This window comes from Panulirus ornatus, chromosome 67 (assembly GCF_036320965.1).
Source record: "Panulirus ornatus isolate Po-2019 chromosome 67, ASM3632096v1, whole genome shotgun sequence".
NCBI lineage: Eukaryota > Metazoa > Arthropoda > Malacostraca > Decapoda > Palinuridae > Panulirus > Panulirus ornatus.
The window spans coordinates 6,426,747-6,449,515 of record NC_092290.1 but is presented as its reverse complement, the minus strand read 5'-3'; the positions used below and the strand labels follow the sequence as shown (position 1 = coordinate 6,449,515).

The 22,769-nt window shown below is 42.6% G+C and overlaps 1 protein-coding gene across 2 annotated transcripts in view; it reads left to right on the top strand.

Moving 5' to 3' along the window:
* The first annotated feature begins 347 nt into the window (after positions 1–347).
* The window catches only part of LOC139747117 (metalloreductase STEAP4-like), a 76,958-nt gene continuing 54,536 nt past the window's right edge, over positions 348–22,769 (top strand). Inside the window, exons 1-3 of one of the 2 annotated variants that reach the window (XM_071659017.1) lie at positions 348–414; positions 16,459–16,570; positions 17,201–17,313. In XM_071659017.1, coding sequence (XP_071515118.1) covers positions 16,460–16,570; positions 17,201–17,313 — 224 coding nt within the window. In that variant the 5' untranslated portion in view covers positions 348–414; position 16,459. Of the gene's footprint in view, positions 454–16,458; positions 16,571–17,200; positions 17,314–22,769 lie in introns of both variants that reach the window. The other variant, XM_071659019.1, reaches the window with a different exon arrangement.

Below are 22,769 nucleotides of genomic sequence, written 5' to 3'. Positions count from 1 at the left end.
AAGCCACTTAAACGAGAGGCGATGTGTGAAATGTCGTCAATTAACATCCTAGCGAAGAAGTTATACAAGTTGGAAGTCCAGAGTTACGTAAAGATATAATATTGCCATTGGTAGCAATTTTTGTCGCAAGTCTCGGTCGTTAGGCCATTTAAAAGGTGAAGAGATGGTTTATGGTGATATAAGAGACTGAAGGGAGTGGTACCTGCCGATTCTTGAAGGATCATTTTAAAGTTTCTGAAGGCTGTATCATGCTTGGATCCATTTCCTGCGGCCATGAGGTCCGTGAGTCATAAATGAGTACATGGCAACTACACTTGGAAGTGTTCAACCTTGGTCTGTTGTGAGTTCCTTTAGGACGTCAGTGCTTCGCAGACGGTGGTGGGTGTTGTACGTTAACTTTGTGAACTCGCCGACGTGAGTGGACGACTCTCCAGCCTGCACATTTTGGTGGTGGTCTGTCCCTCTCTTCTTTCTCATATGTGCATGAGATTCCATGCTTTAGATATGTAGACTAACTGCAGGGAATGTCTTCAGGTAAAATTGCCAGTTTTGGGGGCATCCACCTGTTTGAAATTATGTTCTTCCGATGGTTTTTATGGATGTGTTTTGCCGTACGAGTCTGACCTTCAGTTCTAGCGCAAATCACTTTTTTGAGGTAACCCCTCTTAATCCAACTGTATTGGAAAACCATTACTGGGAAGTGGGGTTTTGGGCGGGAGAAATCCTTAAAAAAAATTACAATTGCTATGGAAATGAGGGTCAGAATCCCTCAAAAGACATCGTAAACCATCGAAAAACACAACTTCCTCTGAATCAGTCCTTACTCAACCAAACCTAACGTAACCCAACAAAATTCGCTGGATGACCAAAACGGTAATATTACTTTTGATCATATTTGCTACAAGTGATATATATATTGACTCTATGACGCTGATCTGTTGTTGTCATGGTTAGGACTAAGGGTTGTTAGCATGTCTATACCACAGTGTAAACACATATTGAAAGCTACTGTCCTGTTTACCTCAAGCGTAGAGATCAAGTCGAAGATTACTAGTGTATTAAGTGTCTTAGAGTTTGCTAGTAACGAAGATGGGTTGAGAAAATTATGTATAAGTGATTCGTTCTTTAGGGAAGCCTGGAAAAAGTGTTGTTGATTCAAGTAACTGTAGTTTGTTTTGTAGGTATTCTGAGTCCCTACCTAAGATTGGCATTTGGTGATCTACATACTCTTCTCAAAGGTTAGAGAAGTGTGGACAGGTGTGTATTTTCCTTTTTCGGGACCCTGTGTTTGTTTGCATGAAATTGGAAAGTGTTGATTTTGCGTAAACTTTATTCTGTGGTTCTAAGTGAAATAACCTTGACATTGCGAGAGAAAATTATTCCAAAGATATGATAGTCGGAAACATCGTAAATCCAAACCTGTCGTATAACCTTAAGATTCTGTGAGTCGCAAATTGTCGGATCTTTAATACATAATTTTCGTAATTATGGTGCTTTGCGAACTATGATATTTCGAGATAAAGTGATGACACCATTTTTTTTTCTTTCTAAGGTTGACTGCCAAGCGATGTTTCATATTTCATTAGGTTTCGTGCTGAAGATTTAAAAAAAAAAAGTTTTTTTTGGGTGTTTCGAATTAAATCCTTGCTGGGAATAAGTAGGAGGTTTAAAGTCGATTGCTGATTGTCTGAAGTTGGCTCATTTGTTTTGGGTCGAGTGCCAGCCATGTGGTGACCAGTTTTACTGCCAGTCTGTCAAGTGGGTCTTAAGGTCGACTGTCGGCGACATTTAGTGATCTGGTTCTTCATCCATCCTTGGACCTTTATTTCCATTACTAATAGAATATGTTCACTCCAGAAATATATATATATATATATATATATATATATATATATATATATATATATATATATATATATATATATGTGTGTGTGTGTGTGTGTGTGTGTGTGTGTGTTTGTGTTACCGGGCTCTACCTGCAAGAGACTACACCGTTAGTGAAGTCACTTGAGCGTAGTTGTGTCAGCGGGAGTACAGTCTTTTCAAAAACCATCTCTTCTAAGGAGTGTAAATTTCCCTACAAAGAAGTAGTGAAGCCTGTAGAAAGAGGTGCTGGGTAGCTTGACGACTCACACCACTTGGTTCTGGGTAATATATATATATATATATATATATATATATATATATATATATATATATATATATATATATATATATATATCAGTCCACGGGGAAAATGAAGCACGATAAGTTCTCAAGTGCACTTTCGTGTAATAATCACATCATCAGGGGAGAGACAAGAGAGAAATATAAGTCAGTTGATATGCATAGAAGAGACGAAGCTAGGACGCCATTTGGTAGACATGCGAGTGTTCAAGAAATATACGTCATATATATATTATATGATGTATTCTCAAAGCAGACGGGGAAATCAAAGCAGGAAAATTTGCTGAAGCGCTTTCGTGTATTTCAACACATCTTTAGAAGCAAATACTTAGTAACAAATCACAGATGGAGAAAAATGTACAGTATAAATGTAAAGTGAGTCCGCAAGCTTAGATATCTTGCGTCTCTAAGAGGTCAGCATTTCAGTAACTTGTTCATATGAACCAAACCCTGTTCGGCAGGTACACGAAAGCTGAAATTATGGTTGTCTATTTTTTTTTGTAGCCCATGTCAGCTAGAATATTCTCGTCCAAGTAGGCCAGTCTTACATATGTCCGGGTGGAATAAGCCAGAATGACTTATCCATGTTGAGTAAGCTGTGATCATTATCCAGGTCAAGTAAGCTCGAATTATCGAAGTCGAGTGAGGCAGTTTCTTGCTTATCCTTGCCTTTTAAGGCAGGAAAAAAACCGTATATGCACTCGAGTAAGGAAAATTAATCGTATTTACTCAGGTCGAGTTAGACGAACAAATAGTCTATTTATCCTGATAGAGTAAGGCATAATCTAATTTATCCGTGTCGATTAATCCAAAAGTTAGTTTATCCAGGTCGAGTAAGCCAGAATCTTGTTTACCCAGGTCGAGTAAGCCAGAGTCTTGTTTACCCAGGTCGAGTAAGCCAGAATCTTGTCCATCCTGATTGAGTAGGCCAGGATCATGTTTATCTAGTCGAACTAATCACAATCTTATATTTAATTCAAGCTGGAATTCATTGAGGTCTAGTAAGCAGAGATTTTTTTAAATTGCCCAAACCCGTATGTAGCCGGCGCTGATGCATCAGCCGATAAGGAAATGGTATTAATACGTGTGGAATCAGGTTCCTTAAGACAATCAAATAACAACTGAACATCGCTGGAAATCCGTTGTTCGTGTTGGGTCCTAGGTTGCTTTGGGTAAGGTAGTTACTGTATTTTATATATATGTTTTATCCCTCCGTCATACGATTGGTTTTACATTGCCTTGGTCATGAAATTAGAATTAAAAGTATAAATTTTCTTGTGCGTTAGGTAGAGAATATTTTAGCCTTAAATGCATTTGGGAGTTTTGTTTCCTTGAGGAAGTCGATGCGACCTTATGAGCACGACGGAACCATAATTATTTGGTTATCGATCTCCTCAAAGGATCTTACGTTCATGTCCGAGAGTCGTAGTGCTCATAGGATCGTATCGTCTTCGTATCGTAGGATCGTAAAACGTTCTCAAGTGGATTAAGAACGCGTTAATACGCTGGAGATTATGTAATAGGTGAAGAGATCTCTCTCTGACGTGAGCTCTGTAAGCTAACTTTATTTTACCCGACGCTGAACAGTTGCTGAAGATAGATAGTAGAATTTCGTAGTTAGGCCATAGATAACGCGTCCTGCACGAATGAGATTTCATGTCCCAAACTACACGAAATTATGTAAAGATTTATGGATGATAAGAGTTTTCACAAAAAGAAATTGAAGATTGTAATTGCTGTGTCGTTGAAGACGATTTTTTTAAATTTCATTTAACAAGATTAATTTATCGAAATTCTCCCGGAATTTTTTTTTATTCGAATTTTTAAATCTATCGAAGCTTCCTGGTCGTTTGGCATTGATTTGGGCCCAAACTGCACAAAATTATGAAAAGATTAGATGGAATTTCGACGAAATGAAAATGAAGATTGTAATTGCTGTATCGCTGAAGACGTTTTTAATTTCGTTTGACAAGATTAATTTATTGAAATTATACCGGAAACTTTTTTTTTTTATCTCAAATTCCTGGTCGTTTGCGATGACAAGTTGTCCTTGATGGAGATGAGACGCGATTAGGTGGGTGATTATCTCGCTTCGAAATGTCAGAAAGATTAAGGTTGATGCATTGTTGAATTAACCTTGGATAATCTTACTTGGTAGGGCGGGAATGGTAGCTCAAGGTCGCGTTGAGAAAGTGGACGGACAGGGTTTTGGCCAGAGAGGGTCAGAGGGGAGGGGGGGAAAAAAAACGTTTATGCTGGTAAGGAAAAGGGAATAAACGTACATCAGAAGTGCCTTGGATATTAAAAACGTTCGTGAGGTCTTGTGGCGAGTGTGGGTTAATGTTTAAAGCAAGCGACGGCAAGTAATGATGACTGATGCATGACATGAAACTTTTTTTTGTGGTTTTGTTGGCAAATTGTTTGAGGACAGACAGTTATAGATAGCGAATGCGAGTAATGACCATATTGGTGGGTGGGTAAGCTTTTAGTGTGATGAAAGAGGGTTATGAGTACAAACGTTTATGGCAAGCAAGAGTGAAAGCAAACGTTTGCAGCGGGCCGAGGGTGAGACGACAAACGAGTGGAGGATGAGAGTAGGTGGAGAAACGTTTATGGCGTGTGAAAGTGTTTGGAAAGACGTTTTTATCACTTACAAACAAACGTGTGTGGTTGGCGAGAGAACATTTTTCGTGCGGGGTAAGGGTAAACGTGCGAGATAATTAAAAGCTTTTGCAGAATAAGATAGGAAAAATGTGTGTGCACAGTGAGAATGGTAAGAAAACGTTTGTGCAGGGTGAGGACAAACGTGATGGGTGAGTGAGGGTGAAAACGTTTTTGCGGGGATGTGAGGGAAATAAAGATTTCAGGGGAGAGAAAAATGTTTTGTCTGACGAGAGAGGACAAACGTGTGTGATGAGAGTTGAAAAGAAATGTATATGTAGGATGAGAGGGAAAACGTTTGTTCAAGGTCACATGACAAACGTTCATGGTGGGTGAGAATGAAATGAATAAACGTCTTTGTAGGGCGAGAGGGACGAACGTTCATGGAGAGTAAAGTGGAACGTTTGTCAGGTAATTACGGTCGGTAGTTCCTGCAAAATGTTGTCTGTCATGATCCTTCTTCACCCTCGAAACTTTGCTGGTAGATGTAGACTGTATACACTTATATAATCTACACTTAAAAGCATCTAGGTGTAGTAAATTGGAGTGCATTTTAAGCACATTCCTGCCTTTCCTAATATGAGAGGCAAATTATATATATATGTATATATATATATATATATATATATATATATATATATATATATATATATATATATATATATGTTATATATATATATATATATATATATATATATATATATATATATACATATATACATATATATATATATATATATATATATATATATATATATATATATATATATATGTTATATATATATATATATATATATATATATATATATATATATATATATATATATATATATATATATAAACAGAATTAGACTTGTTTTTGCTGATGATGCCGAAGTGGTGAGAGAAATGCGAAGCGTCTGGGACTGCAAAATATTGGACAGACCTCAGACAGATACTGTTGTAATAGAGTTAGGTGGCTGGTGAAATCGAAGCCGAGAAAATGGGTTAAGTGATGAAAATGGGGTTTGAACAGACCAGGCTGTCAATATTGTACTGATGAAGATTAGTCATTGAGTTTTTATATTGACAGTGTACCTTAAAACGTTAACGCCACGTTGAACCTGCTTCACCAAATGAGAACTGTGAGGGAGGCAAACATATGCTTTGGTTTAGCCTCAGAAGAGACACTCCTTCAGTAGACCGAGTGAGGAATCTAGGCAGATGTTCACGACTTAGTACATACGTAAGTTCATCCACCCCGAAGTTGCAGTGTACCGCGGTAGGCTGGGCGTCTCGCCTGAGGAGCTGCTTAGAACTACAGGAGAGAGTCGAAAGGAGCGTTGCATAGAATGGCACCAGAAAAGTATTAAGTGGCACGATCCACGTGGTGAGGAGGTGTAACCTTCGATTGACCTCCTTCGTGTGAAGGAAGGATACCGTAGGATTCTTGGGAGGACTTGAGTCACCCACAATTGTATTTTTGAAGTGAGAAGGAAGTCCAGAGCAAGTGGATAGGACTGGAAGCTAGAGAATGAAAAGTGAGGAAGTCTGGAAGGATCTTTCCAGCTCAGCTCAAGCTAAAGAGGGTATGAGGTGGGGCCCATTGAGTGTTTAAAACACCCTCACCATTCGTAAGGCTAGGTAGGGAAATACACATACACACACACACACACACACACACACACACACATTACCGTTGGAGAGAAGGCGGTGGTCGCACTTCCTGCGGCCAAAAGTGAATTATTAGTTCATCAAGTAAATTACTTCGCAGGGGTTGTTGACACCTAGTCACTCACACGTATTGAAGTGTAGCTGCGCGGGTGGGAGACCTGCGCTTCTAATACGTTGTATGATGCATAATGAATACATTTATTCACGGTATTTCGTGTTGATGTGGGGTTGGGTTGAAGCAACGCTCAAGGGAATAAGAAGCACTGGAAGGAAGAGAGAGAGAAAAAAAAACTGATCACAGTGGATGACGAGGCAAGGGAAGTGTTGCGGTGTTTGGCCGAGAGAGAGAGAGAGAGAGAGAGAGAGAGAGAGAGAGAGAGAGAGAGAGAGAGAGAGAGAGAGAGAGAGAGAGCCTCTCACGACCCAAGCTGTGAACGAGACTGATGAATTCTATTACTAGGCTTTTATTTTGGGGGGTGGGGAATATGAGATGATGGCTTTTGATGTGGATAATATTATATCTTGGTCCAAGAGTCGTCTGTTTACCTTTTTGATCATCTTTGTTGTGTGTTGTGACTGTGTTAAAAGAGTTTGCGTGTTGTGAGTTGCGCAGGGTTGTTAGCGTGAGTTAAACTCTTTTGTGTTAATTGTGTGACTTTGGCGTAGGCGTGTTGACACGGGTTGATTACATGACGGCGTTAACCAAGGGAAGCCAGAGAAGTGGACGTGTGAGAAGGAACGAACCATTGAAGTCTTATCCTGAAGGTGTGGATCGCCATCCCTTCGTCAGTAGGAGAGAGAGAGAGAGAGAGAGAGAGAGAGAGAGAGAGAGAGAGAGAGAGAGAGAGAGAGGTGTACGGTGACCACGCCCCAGGGAAATATATATATATATCCTGCTGCAGGGAGGCTGTTTTGACCAACTGGGGAACACCTAGAGTGTGCTTGGGGACCCGCCTCTCGTTGCATATGACGTGCATGTTGTTGTGTGTGGGAGAGACGGATCTTAAAAAGGAATTGTTTACATCTTGGTTTCTGACCCCCTTTATCGTGCAGTATTTTGGGGCCCCTGTGCCCCAGCTTGCCAGGATGTCCCGTACTTGATAGGCCCGAGTTAATATACCCTTAAAATTACAGGTAGATGTGACGGTTAGGGTAGTTAACACGTTTTAACAGGTAGGGTAGACGTGACAGGGTAGTTAACACGTTTTAATAGGTAGACGGACAGTTAGGGTAGTTAACACGTTTGAACAGGTAGACGTGACAGTTAGGGTAGTTAATACGTTTTAACAGGTAGACGTGACAGTTAGGGTAGTTAACACGTTTGAACAGGTAGACGTGACAGTTAGGGTAGTTAACACGTTTGAACAGGTAGACGTGACAGTTAGGGTAGTTAACACGTTTGAACAGGTAGACGTGACAGTTAGGGTAGTTAACACGGGCTTGTGTCAAGTGGCGACCTGGTTCCCTTGTTGATTCGGGCCCCACAGGTCACAGGTCACCCTATATATTCCCTTACCTGTGTTTGAAAATCATCACACTCTTCCGGTGACCTGCTTAGACATGTAGTACAGGTTTTAGAAATACCTGGGCTGGTGACATGGGCGGGGTGACATGGCCTCTCTTCAGTCCCGGGGGGGCAAGGGGGGTGGGAAGTAGCCTCTAGTGTGGAAATATGAACCGCTTCATAATCACTTTGAGTTTGTAAATGTTGCATTATGATAGGCCGAGGGTCCTGCTGGAGGCGACAGACCAGACCTGACCTGCTGTCGCCATGTCGGGGTAACGAAGGCGAGGCAGTGGGTTTACGAGGCTTCGATGATGACCTCCTCCTCCTGCTCCTCCTCCTTCATTCCTCCTCCTCCTCCTCCTTCATTCCTCCTCCTCCTCCTCCTCTTCCTCCTCCCCTTCCTCCTCGTCCTCCTCCTCCTCCTCCTCTCCTCCTTCAGGAGGGTTAAGAGAACTTTTGTAGGATGGAGATGAACGCGAGGGATAAGTTAGAGCGCCATCATTCCTCCCTCATTGCTTGTAATCATTGCGAGACACGAATGTTTTGATTACTGTTGACACACACACACACACACACACACACACACACACACACACACACATGTACCATCTTAGGTTTGAGTCCTTGAGAGAGAGAGAGAGAGAGAGAGAGAGAGAGAGAGAGAGAGAGAGAGAGAGAGAGAGAGAGAGAGAGAGAGCTTCGTAGACACCAAGTATTGCCAGAACGTTGCGCGGTTTTCCCCTCTTCGCTTTTCTCCTCGAGACAGTTAAGAATGTGTTACCTGGTTCACGGTTGTGACCACACAGGTTCTTCCTCCACGGGTTACCACCGTTGCTGCCTCCGACCTTACCGATTTAACACTTCTTAGAAGAAGAGATTAGTGTCTTAACCTTACCCATGTACACATCACCCATGTCGTCATTAAAACGCCTCGTATATATATATATATATATATATATATATATATATATATATATATATATATATATATATATATATATATATATATACATATAGATAGATTGTTTAGATAGATAGATATTTAAAGCTAATAGTGTTTTGCTGAGAATAGAGATAATAATAATGTTTTGATAAATAAGGCTTTTTATTGTGAGTAGAGCTGATTATGTTTATATAATTAAGGTTAAGTTATGTTTACAATGATTAGAGTTGATTATGTTTATACAACTGAAGCTGACCTGTGATTGCTATGATTAGAGCTAATTAGTTTATACAGGTAAGGCTGGGTTATTATTATTAAGTTGTTGGTGATCAACTGCTGGTCATGTTTGGGGTGAAGAGCTGTATTACTGGCTTATGTAATGTGTCAAAGAAGATCTCAGGTTGGAGTTAATGAAGGCTCTTGCTGGTTATTGACTTATGCTGGTGCTCTGGTGTATATTATGGTGCGGGTTGCCCCTGAAGCACGACTGTACGATCTGTGAGGTACGATCCTATAGCATGTGGTGATGACCTAGCCTTTGACCATACCCATGAAGGTCAGGTCAAAAGGTCATTACCTTTTTAATCATCACACCGTCCTGCTCAAAATGTCAAGTCAGATAATACATGCCCTAGTGCCTTCGTGTGTGTGATTCTCTCTCTCTCTCTCTCTCTCTCTCTCTCTCTCTCTCTCTCTCTCTCTCTCTCTCTCTCTCTCTCTCTCTCTCTCTCTCTCTCTCAATTTAATCACGACCATTAATGTCTCTAGCCTAATACCAGGTAGGCCAGCAGGCTAGGAAAAAAAAAATAAGGGCTGGTTCGAACTAGTTTTATTGATTTAAAAGTTGATTCTCATGGGTCAGCAGCCACAGTGTCTTCCTTTACAGGTTATTGCCCACTTTCTCTGACCAGCATTATGACTAGACAGGGATTATTATGAAATTTGAGTTGGCTTCGAAGCAGTCAGGTATTTTGTATATTCATCCGGCATCTGGGAATTTTTTTTCTTTTCAAATGTTCGCTGTTTCTCTCCTTAGATTGGAAGCAGCTGGTGGCAGACGTGCCCGCGCACATCCTTGTTCTACACTCTACACAGAAATCAGGCCTCACCATCCCACACCCAGGCCTCACACACCACTCTCAGTAGTTTCTGTGAGAGCTTCATATACCCTGGTTCAACCCAGTGACACGTCGTCCCCCGTATACTACATCGCTCCACTTTATCCTATCCCGTGCACGTCTCTCGGTATTTCAAGGCCTTTTTCGTCGTCCATCCTTTCTTCTCTTTTTCTCGGGTTTCCTTCTTCGCCTTCCAATTCTGACACGTAGATCCTCTTAGCTCGTCTTTCTTCGATCATCCTCTCCATATGGTCGAAGCATTTCATTACATCCTGGTCAGCTCCCAGCACGTCTGTCTGCCCACCATCGCCCTTTTCCATTCAGGGGTCAAGACTCGTTCATACAACTTTGTGGGGGGACTAGTGTATTTATATATATATACCTTCAGAAATACCCGTCTTTGGTCTGATGTTCCCTTCAACGCACTTCCTTATGTCCCCAGGGCTCTAGGGCTCCTTCTCCCACCCTATGACTCACTATTACCCCGATGCGTCCATCCACAGTCGCGTTCACTCCCTCATACCTGAAATACTGCTTCTAACCTGGGGGCGTAATGGAACGCCAAATAAAACATTTGTCTCCAGCTTCCTGGAGTGTTTTGTCTGCGACGTTCGTCTACGTGTGAATGAGGTGGTCAGTGTCTTGGCCTGGCCCACACTGGCTCTGCCCGACGGGCGCACTGATAAAAAGTTTCTGGCCGCTCCTTCATCATGACGGCCAACGCCTCCGCCTCCTCCACCCGGCACGAGACTACGCGACGAGGCCAGGTGGCCGAGGGAGTTGTCGTTAGGTCCCGCTCCTGGCGACACAGGCAGGCGCATTCCTATTGGGTCACGGTGTGTCACAACAGCTTCCTGGATGGCTCTAGGTGTCGTAGGGCGTGTGTGTGTGTGTGTGTGTGTGTGTGTGTGTGTGAGAGAGAGAGAGAGAGAGAGAGAGAGAGAGAGAGAGAGAGAGAGAGAGATTATTGGGTCCTTACACCCAGATGGGTCCCCGAGTTTGAGGTGAGGCTCTGGGTGCAACCGATGCAACGGGGTCGGCTTTGAGGCTCAGCTGGTTTTCTAGGTATTTGTGAAAATCACAGGAGGTGGAGGAGGAGGAGATGTGCCATATCTCCTCATGTGAAGGGGAGTAGGGGAAAGGAAGGGTGGGCTTCTGGAGCCAAGGTGGACGTGTCTCTCGGCGGGTCGAGAATGTCCTCTTCGAGATTGGTGACGGGGAATGGGTCTCCTCCCGACCCTAGACGAGGAATGGCGAGGAAGATAGTGTTGAGGGCAGGCGACAAAGGGGACTACCTGGTGAACAGTTCTCGAGGCAGGTGCGGTGTCTAGTGGTGCGTCGTAGGATGGAGATGCCTTAATGTTTTCCTTAATTGTTTAAACAAACAGATTTATTTTGAAATAACAGACAGACCGTCTATTGTCTGACAGTCCACATCTCACACATGTGGAATGTCAAAGCGTTGAACTGAATTCTTATTTTTGTAAAATTTCCACCAATATTTCAAAATTAAGTTTATAAAAGCTCCGAAGAATGTGATAAAAAGTCTCGTAACACATTGCCAGTCAGCGGTATCAGAATGGGGGATTCGAACCGCTCCTCTACCCCCTAAAACACGACGCTGTGACCGTTGGGTATGATGTTGTGGCCTTAAACCCGACCCCAAAAACGTCAGGTTAAGGGTTATTATTAAAGACAATACAGACGCATTACAGAAACGAGTACACTAATCCAGGACCTGGACAGAGGAGCGGAGGGTGTAGGTGATCGCGGAATGTACGTAGACAGAGAATTATTCCCGTTGTGGTGAAACTGCCATGGAAGGTCTTCTTCCTAGAACCCCCAGCCACAGGAGTGGTGGTGGTGGGGTGTGAGGGTGATGGGGTAAGGCAGGTGGGTGGGGAATGGTCGAAAGGACGGTTGGGTGATGGGGTAGTAGGAGTGGGTTGGTCGGATCATATGGCAAGCGCGGGAGTCTGGTGGTGGTGATGGGGGAGATGGTAGGTAGAGCTAAGTCTTTCTCGTCATGAGCCTTCCCTCATCTCTCATTCTGGATGAACAGGTTCAGCCGAGTGCAGGTTGAATCATAAACATTATGTGATACGGATGTAACAAGTGTCTATGTGTGTGTAGTTATCTTTATATACGGATGTAACAAGTGTCTATGTGTGTGTGTAGGGATCTTTATAAATATTTATACTCTTGAAGGTGTGAATGAAGTCTGTCTAGAGTTTGATAGCTTCACGAAGGCCACAGTTATTGGAGCGAGTATGTTGTCCTTGATTTGTCCTTAACGGCTGAAAAAATTAAACATTTTTCGGTTGGTGGATGAAGCTAAACGTTGGCGCAAGCCTTTTGAACGACCTTGGCAAGTTGATAGGCCCACAGCCCAAACCAACCAGCTAACTTAACCCTAGTTTAACAGATTATGCTATATACTCCATCCTGTTTAAGGTAATACTCGATGTAAGAATCTCGAGTTTCACTCATAGTTTCCCTCTTCGAAGTATCTTGCTTGGAAGCGCGTGATCCTCCTAAAGCGTCTTGAAATTTTTTGAATTCTGTGAATATATTCTATTAACCAGACAAGACCCCGGGGCGAGCGTGGCTACGCTGCCGTAGGAGGGCAGGTCCCTAACAGGAAATACCTTTGGGAAATCATAGGATTGTCCATTCAGTGACCAGTGAGGTCCTTAGGGCGCGCATCTGACGGCCAATCAGGGAATGTCTTTTGACGTCAGCAAGTGCCGTCTTCGTATTGGTTAAGAATTTCTCGGTATTGGTAATTTTTCCATTGAAGCAGTAGCTCATCTGCACTACTGGGAGCCTCGTTCTATAGGAATTTATAGATGATTTTGTGGAATCGAGTATGATTTCTAAAACAAAAACAAAAATAGAATGATATACAATTTCTCGTTCATGTAAAAACAAATGCATGCGTTTCCTTCCGTTTTTCTTTTCGGCCATTATCCTCTGTTGTTGCCAGTTCTCGCGAGACCTGGAGATTTTCTTTACTGTTCTCGTAATTGCTATCATACCTCTGCTTAAGCACCGTGGTGTGGTGGGCCTTGAGCGCAAAGTTATGGCCCTCAAGCGCGTCAGAGCGACCGTTGAGCACAACGGTATTTCCCCCCTGGGTATGATAGTGTAGCGTTTATCACTTAAAGGGCCAATGGATCCAGACTTCGTTTTATGTTTTCGGTTGTCGTGTTTCGCTGTAGGGTTGTACCGTTGAGGCTTACGAGTTTGAGTGATTCAAATCCACAAGGGAAAATAGACATGGCAGCAGAGCGAGGATTGAATTATAATTATTACTATTATTACCCATATTTACATGATCGGAACTTCTGTGGTGTCAAAAACAACTGCATGATGGGATTCGGACGAGAATTGAGTATGATACGTAAAGCTGTAACGGTATATATATTTATTTCACTTTTTTGCAACAAGAAAAATAGTTTTAGAAAGAACGCTGGTAGGCGAAAGTGGTATATTGCTCTGTCTGGAGACGGGGGGCGCGCCACTGGACTGGTCAGTAGGACTGCCCAAGAAGACAGTGTGGTTGATGGGCCTCTTGCTTGATGGGGGACTTGGCAAAACCGGGCTGTTGTTGTGGCGGCGGAGGGAGGAGGGTGCACCTGCGGTGGGTGGGTCAAGGTCTGCCGGGTGTTGCGGTGTCTCCTGAGACGGAGTGGTTGGTCATCCTGCCTCACCCAACCCTCCCTCCCCTCTTTTCTCATCATACCACCAACCTCCACAGTATCTTATCCTTGCTGTAATTCTTGCATTAAACACTTATCCTTGCTGTTAAGTTTTGCATTAACCACTTAATAGTAGTAGACCAAGATACGCCATAAGAGGTTTCGTGATGTCGGAAAGGATTGGCAGCCAGGCACGTAATGGGTGAAAAGGAAGACAGAATAAGTGTAAAAGTTTTATCATTTCCCCACGTTTGTTAAACATTATCTTTTCATGTGTTTGTCGAACATTCTCTTTTCCCTATTATGATTGTTAAACATTACCCTCTTCCTCTGTTTTTTAAACATTCTCCTCTCCCTATGTATGTTGAATATTTTCCTTTCCCCATGTTTGTTAAACATTCTCTTTTCCCCATGTTTGTTAAACATTATATTCTTTCCCCCGTGTTTGATAAACATTCTCCTTCCCCCTGTGTTTGTTAAACATTCCCTTTCCCCCATGTTTGTTAAACATTCTTCCTTCCCTATGTTTGTTGGGTGGGCGAGAATACCTACTTACCTTCGCACTTTGGGACTTTGTCGTATTTCGTAGGTAGGTAGGGCTTCTACCACGTCACCAAACAGAAGAGAAATTGCTTTCATCTTTCTTATCTTCTCATTTACTCAGACGCGACACAGAGAGAATGACAATAAAAAAAAAATGCCCATTAAGCACGGAGTGTTAACAGAAAAAAAAAAAAAACATCCACGCGAAGATTATATAAATGATGTAATGTTTATTTATGGCCATGAATAAGATATCTGTACTTCTGTTGTTGTTGTTGTTATTTCCGGTGTAGGTAATGTTGCAAGAGCCTCTTCTTGCCTTCCGGGCAAGCGCAGGAACAATTAAGGAGTTACGTCGTGAGGAAAATTGCTGTCATTAATTTTTAACTAGGAGAGGCGTCATTATTAAATATTTTAACTCGTTCTGTCTTGCAGGCTTTCATACGAAGCTATGAATGACAGATGGTTTGAATTTGTTCCATTTCTGTTTGATCTCATGACACAACAGTGTGACCCTTGCGCACATTGTTATGACGCTTGAACACGACCATTTGACCTTTTTGAATATAACGACCTGGCCTCACACCTAGGGCCGAGTCGTTCCCGTCAGGTTTAGGTAGTAAAGCAGTTAAGATGTGTACAGTTACGACACCAGAAGCATTTGATATGTTCATCAGCTCTACACACCTGCTTAAAATTTTAAATTTCTCGACGTAAATTTGCTCTTAAGTTAGAGAATGACTTAGTAAAGGCTATGTGGTTATGTTTTTATGGTACGGGGGTGGAGCTGTATACTTTTAGGGCCTTATTTGTGGTTTGTTGATATTGTTAAGTTGTAAGACTGCTTGTTTCTGTGCCCGTCCGTCCGTTCGTCTGTCTGTTCGTCAGTCGGGCGCCCGTAATATCCTGCTTGTTTTGCTTCTTGGTAGAGAGTATTACGCAATGTATAGACGCCCTGTTCTTTAACCTCTCTCTCCCTCTCCCTCCCCCCCACGCGTATGCTTTACATATTTAGATTTCCTGAGTTGCACTACAACTGTGTGCTTTGCTTGTTCCACTTTTTCTACTGCTGTTGCTGAGGAAATTGTCGACGAACGGAGTGTCACGTCCTACCGCTGGTGTTGGGGAAATGTATTTTTTGTTTATTTGTTTGTTTATTTATATATATGTTATGTTTTGCTGCTGCTGTTGCTTAGGGGAATATTTGTTTATGCTCTCTTGTCGCGTCTGACTGCTCTTCCTGAGGAAACTTAATTACGTTCTCTCGTGATACATAACTTAAAGGAATGGTTTAATTTCGTTGTCTGTGTCTGTAACCCAGTTTCTTGTGAGCTAATTGTTATACTGTATCCTTTCTGTAAACTGGTTTATCGCAAGCAGGATTTTAAAGGTAGTTTCTCACGTTCCAATTTTTTTCCTTTCGGAATTTATAGGTAGCTTCCCACGTTCCATTTTTCCTTTCCGATTTTAAAGGTAGTTTACCACGCTCCAGTTTCCTTTCGTTCTGTATAGTGAGTAGATAGATTGAGGAGGTCCTCTTCCCTCTCCCTTGTTATTCATTTCCAGAGGTTGTGGCTTTACGAACTTCGTTGTAATCCTCTGGTTGTTGTTCTCCAGTAGTTTGGGTAGCACTCGAGGAAGCCAAGCTGTCTACGGGTTACTCATGATTCGAGGAAGGCAAAGCAACTAACATTTCGTGGAAGCCAAGCTACTGATGGATACTTGATAGTTCCAAGAACCCCTTGCTGTTGTTGGATTCCCTTAATTCGAGGAAGCCAAACTACCCTTAGGCTTGAAGACAAATTAGACACTGGCCAGGGTAGCGTTTGTATAAGATCCCCCTAAGTGTGGTTTTCCGGTAAATATGTATGGTATTATGTCATACTTAGGGTTCCCATGGTTGAGGTACCTTGTTCGCTTTGAACATGCGCTTGTCTGTCTGTTAACGCTCTGTTGTGAAATTTTTAATCGTAATATTAAGCCATAGCCTAAGAGCTTTACTAATTTTTTTTTCTTTAATTTTGCAATCGCTGTTGTCTCACTTTGTTTCGTTTTATACAGATATGCATGTCTCATCACCCAAATGAATCATTGTAAACATATTCTCCCTAATTTATGTATTTATAAATTTATTTATTATTAAGTCTTGTGTCTTTCTCTTGACAGCATGGATAACATGTCGTTCGGGGCGGACAGTATGGATCCTATAAGGGTCAATGGCAACGCCAACGGTGTGGTTGGCGATGGTAAACGGAAGCCGACCGTAAACTCCGACAAGGTAGGTTCCTCCTCGCCCACGCCTCTTGTTGCCCCGAATATCTCTCTATACATGATTTGGTATAATGGTATAGGAACTGTAGAAGGCCTTCAGGCCTATACGAGGCTGCTGCTGCTCCTGCTTCTCTCCCTTTAGAAGTATTCTATGTCTTACCTAGATGATGAATGACCATGCAGCAGCACATACTTTAAATTGTAGGTGCAGCATTTGTGAAAACCCTTCAGACGTTCGAAGGTGAACGTTAGCACGTGTATACCATATGCACTTAATTATGATCACAAGAGGTTTACAAATGAAGCCCCTGATGCAACCTAACTTACTTTAGTCTGAAAATGGATGATTGAGATTTGATCCTTTCATATTTGTGGTTAGTGAGTGTTGTGTATGGAGTAGAAGGCGGGGCTGATGCCCTATAACACAACTTGTATGTAGTTGTGGAAGGTTAATACATGTTGTATTCATGTAGAAGACTAATGCATGTTGTGTTTATGTAGAGTATGCATAATGCATGTTGTGTTTATGCACAGTATGCATCATGCATGTTGTGTTTATGCACAGTGTGCATAATGCATGTTGTGTTTATGTAGAGTGTGCATTAACCTGACGTGCATGTTGATTGTTGTGGTGCAGATAGTGGCGGTGCTGGGGTCTGGTGACTATGGGCGAGCCATCTCTCGAAGGCTGGTCAACTCCGGCTACACCGTCTACATCGGCTCCAGGGACCCCAACCGAGGCAAGATCAAGTGAGTACCATCCCTCTCTCCCTTTCTTTCTCAGTACACCTGAGTTAACGTTAGGCTAGGCGTGTACCCCTCAGTACACCCAGTTAGTGTAGGCTTACTCTGCGGTACACTCAGTTAGGCTAAGCTTACCCTTCAGTACACCCAGTTAGGCTAAGCTTACCCTTCAGTACACCCAGTTAGGCTAGGCGTGTACCCCTCAGTACACCCAGTTAGGCTAGGCTTACCCTTCAGTACACCCAGTTAGGCTAGGCTTACCCTTCAGTACACCTGAGTGTTAGGCTAGGCAAGTCGTGTGTCAGAATGAGACAGGATAGGATAGGGAATAGGAAAGAAGTCGTCAGAGATGTTTTTGGCCGAAGACTTAAGGTGGAACGAAGAGGAGAGGTATTCGCAAATCCTCGAGGTAAAGGGACGCTTTCCGTTGGGCATACCAGACGTGCGGTGAATTCTCTCAGAGGCGAAACCTGAAGGAGGGAGAGCTGTTCCATGTTCGAGCTTCCATTATTCACCCTGTGAGTGGTCAATCGTCTAGGGGAGACGGTAGTGTTGAACATGCAAACTCCCCACCCACTTTACTGAACCGTCTCGTCTTCCTCTTTATAGATGAGGGATAGACGACTATTCCTACCATCCTCCAGCGGTTAACTTCGTCATCGTAGACTGTCTGATCTTCTGTTATGCTCTTCGTGTGCCTCCAAACCAACACCCACAACTGACCGCCGCGCTTGGTGCCCTTCGACCTTTAATTAAGCCGGCCAGGTCTCCTCGCAGCCCAAGTGGAAATGACCCATCTCAGGTCAGCGTACCCGTCCACACATTCCAGGTCAGCTTAGGTTGTCTGTGGTCATTATTAGAGAGGTGGTGGACGAGGAGGTCCCCACCACCGTTGTCTGACCCTCCCACCTCCCGTGACTAGGTGGGTTGTGAGGAAACGTGTTTCAGTGAGTAGATCAGGTTAGCGGATCTGGTGTATGTTCTCTGCTCCCCACAGTCGACCTGCGGATCTGACGTATGTACTCTCTGCTCCCCACAGTCGACTTGCGGATCTGGTGTATGTTCTCTGCTCCCCACAGTCGACCTGCGGATCTGGTCTATGTACTCTTTGCTCGATCTGGTCTATGTACTCTTTGCTCCCCAACAGTCGACCTGCAGATCTGGTGTGTTCTCTTTGCTCCCCACAGTCGACCTGCGGATCTGGTGTATGTACTCTTTGCTCCCCACAGTCGACCTGCAGATCTGGCGTATGTACTCTCTGCTCCCCACAGTCGACCTGCAGATCTGACGTATGTACTCTCTGCTCCCCACAGTCGACCTGCAGGTTATTCCTAGGGTTTTCGTGTTGTCATTTGTAGATTCTGATATAGTTGAACCCTTGCGCACGACGGAACAGCCCTTGAGCACAACGGTACGACCCTTGTGTACGACAGTACGACCGCTTGGCACTGAGGTACGATCTTTGTGCACGTTGATGCCTTTGCCTTTTGACCGAATCACCTGTGAAGATTGAACAACCCCCCCAACTTTCCAGCTGTTTTCCCTAGGCTAAGTTAGGACATTTTAGTACCCTTGAACCTAGCCTTAACATAATTACAGGGGCGATTTTTCAGTGGATCCCTTTACCCTTCGCTTTTAAAAAGGAGTCCAAGAACTGATTGGGCTTTGACTGATCTGATACACAGTCGTGGCTGTTTATATAACATCGTCCTTCGCCCTACGATGGCCTCTCTGCTTTGGCATGTAAGCGTTCTTTAACATCCATGAAGCGAACTTCATGGTAGGGATGGAGACTGAGAATGAGTTGTACGTGGGCAGCAAGCGTGGGTAGGCCGTGGCGACCTCAAGATGGTGGCCAGAGGTCATGGTAAGGATATCTGGGGATCCTGTAGGATCTTGTCTTTGAAGATTCGAACCTGGGATGGTATTCAAATTCTCGCTCACGCTTCGTAGCGATGGTGAAATGTGTAGTCAGCCGTACAGTTATTGTATAGGCTCTTTAATTTTATGTAATTTAGATTCTAAAGGTTAATGCCAATCATTTTAAGGGATAATCTCTGATTTTCTAAATATAATTTTGTCCTTATAAGCATCTAAATACAGCAAGCAGATGGTAGTCATTGCGCAAGCATTGTGGAAGATGTTGAAACTGGTGAGGTTGATACCATAAAGGCAAGTTTTTCTGCTCTCCGTGGCATAGGCATCTGCAATTTTGTAACCCCACTTTGAGCAATGATTCGGCTTTTGAAGTTTTAACACGGCGTCAATCTTCGAGGCCTTCGCCATTTGACGTAGCTTGTATGAATATATATTTTTTTTCATGTAAAAATAGAATTCGTTTTGGCCTTAGGTCTCTACCTTAAGTTATTGTTTGCCAAGGTGAGTGAGAAGTAACGTGGAAGGTTCCCAGCCGGAGTTGATTTGAGGCAGACGTCTTCTTAACGGCGTCTTTTCCAGGAAGCCTTGGGTCTTCTAGCGTCGCTCGTCCACCCTTGAACAACACACATCAGAGGGAGGATGGAGCAGCAGCAGAAGCAGCAGCGAGCCTGTTTGCCCGCTTAGGCAGCCTGCCTCATTGTTTTTCTATCGGTTAAATGAGGAAGTTGTTTCCGTTCCTAATGTTAGATGGGAGGCGCAGTAGAGAGAAGATTATTCGCTTTGTTGACGTCCTTTGTTAGGCTAGGGTAGGTAGACGCTTGGGTTGGCGCGTGTGGCTAGGCTGGCTATTCGAGCAGTAGCTCGCGAGATTTGTTAACCACTAGGATATACAGATATTCTTTTCACTCAGGATTTAGATTAAGAGAAGTACGATTTCTTTTTTTTATGGGGAATTAAACCCACTTGAATGCATTTGGTGTCACTCTGGTCACTCTATCTAATGTTAACCACTAGGATATACAAATATTCTTTTCACTTAGGATTTAGATTAAGAGAAGTACGATTTTTTTTCTTATGGGGAATTAAACCCACTTGAATGCATTTGGTGTCACTCTGGTCACTCTTATCTAATCGAAAACGTCCCACATTTTATTCTTTCGTAATACTAACACTTGCCTAACCGGTTGGAAGTAGTAGTAGGTGAAACATGCAGTGGGATGATGGTGACTTGTCGTGTTGCATCATGCAATGAAAAAGTCGAGATTTTAAAGGTGAAGGAAGGCAAACAAAATTTTGTATCATGCACTGAAAGGATTTTTTTTTTTATGGTGAAGGAAGGAAAACAAGATTTGCAACAGAAAGCTGGCATGGTCTGAAAAAGCGTGAAAGTTTATTGATACAAAATATAACCTAGAAAATAAGTTAGAAATGATATAACATTTATGTTACTGGCTTTTGATTTCGAGATAGTCATATATGATGGTAGTATTCAATAGAAATTTTAATTTGTGCAGAAAACGAAAAGATAAAAATCTATCATAGAAAATTATATAGATAGATAGATAGGAAGATAGGTAGATTAGATAGATAGATAGATGTGTCTGTGTTTTTTTACTGCTTTGCAGATGTTTACCAATCGTGTTGGCGTGTGTCATGAGCATTATGTTAGGTTTTCCTCCCTCGCTGGCAAAGTGTCGCCAGTCGGTATTTTAGCGCGGCGGGGCCCGACCTTCAAGCCCGACGGTACGAGCCTTGAGCACACGATGGTTAAGATCCACGGAAAACCACGGTGCTGCCCAGGGGCACAGCGGCGTTGATCAACGACCCTTGAGCACGACGGTACGATCCTAGCGTACGATAGCCGTAGAAGATCGAGTCAGATGGTCACGCCCGCCCTTGATCCAAGTCGACCCCTCAGTCTCTCCCATCTGTCGTGCCCAAGAGCCGTGCAAATATGCCTCACTATGGTAGTGGCACCTTGCCTACAAACACTGTTTTATTAGAGGAGGTTTTGAATATTTTCCCTCCAAAAACCCCCGGCGAGCGACTTAATTCGTATATATATATATATATATATATATATATATATATATATATATATATATATGAAGATGCGCGTCCATATGCACTTTGTTCGTATATATATATATATATATATATATATATATATATATATATATATATATATATATAGTATGTACGACATGACTTTCTAAAAACCGCCACTAGAGGTGACGCTCTTTGGAGAGGTAATTGGAGCGGTTGTAGTAATGCAGTGTTGTATTGTGGTCTTTAAAACATGTGTGGGAATATCTGACTCATGAATACTAATGGTTGTGTCGTTTGTGTGTGTGTGTGTGTGTGTGTACTTGAAGAGTTAGTAATGATACTGTGGCTTTTTGTTTCTCCTCGCGTTTCCATGTGTAGTAATGAATGATGGTGTTCTTTTAAGATATAACCATGACATTCTTTTATGATAGTAACATTCCCTTTAAGACGTGTCCATGACATTCATTTAAGATTTGATTCTAAGTTACATTCAGCTTCAGATAAAAACCATGACTTTGAAGATATAATCATAAGTTTCCAGTTAAAATATAACCACGATATTGCTTGTAGACATGATTGTAAGATTTCCTGAAGGTATAACTATGACATTCTTTTAAGATATGACCAAGACATTCCTTTAAGATATACCCATGACATTCCTTTAAGATAAAACTAAGACATTCCTTTAAGATATACCCTAGACATTCCTTTAAGATATGACCAAGACATTCCTTTAAGATATGACCAAGACATTCCTTTAAGATATGACCAAGACATTCCTTTAAGATATAACCAAGACATTCCTTTAAGATATGACCAAGACTGCACTTCAAGATTTGACCAAGACATTCCCTCAGGATATGGTTATAAGATTTAGGCGTTACTCGATAGTTACAGAAAGAATAACACCTTAAGCGGGGGAAGGGTTTGTTTACAACCGTTAACCTCAGTACACCATGTTCGACTCCAAAGTTGTTGTTATTTTTGCTGACGTACAGACCAGTCACTCGTGTGTTATGTTGACCCAGATCCACATAGTGGGGGATAGGGGGAAGGGGGGGGGGAGGTGGAAGCATGACGGGTGCGTGTAAACACTGCACCAGGGGGGAAGGAAGGCAGGCGAGAGTGAGGGCCCAGCACGACCACCTCGGTGCACTGGACCACGTGATCACAATGGAGAGAATGCAGGCAACCCCACCCTAACGTGGGCTGGGTTGGCCTGGCTGGCGTTACCACTTGTGTGCCGGGAGTCAAAATTGAGGTGGAAAAGTCTGAACAGTGGATAGAATTATCTTCAATTTTTTTTCTCTCCATTTCAGCGTAATTTTCACACATATACACACATATATCAGGTTCTGTTTGTGTGTGTGTGTATATATATATATATATATATATATATATATATATATATATATATATATATATATATATATATATATATATATATTTTACGTTGGAGGCTTCAGTCAAGGACAAAAGTCCACTTCAAGGCCCGACCTTAATTGAAACATAGAGAGGTTCATGGAAGGGCGAAA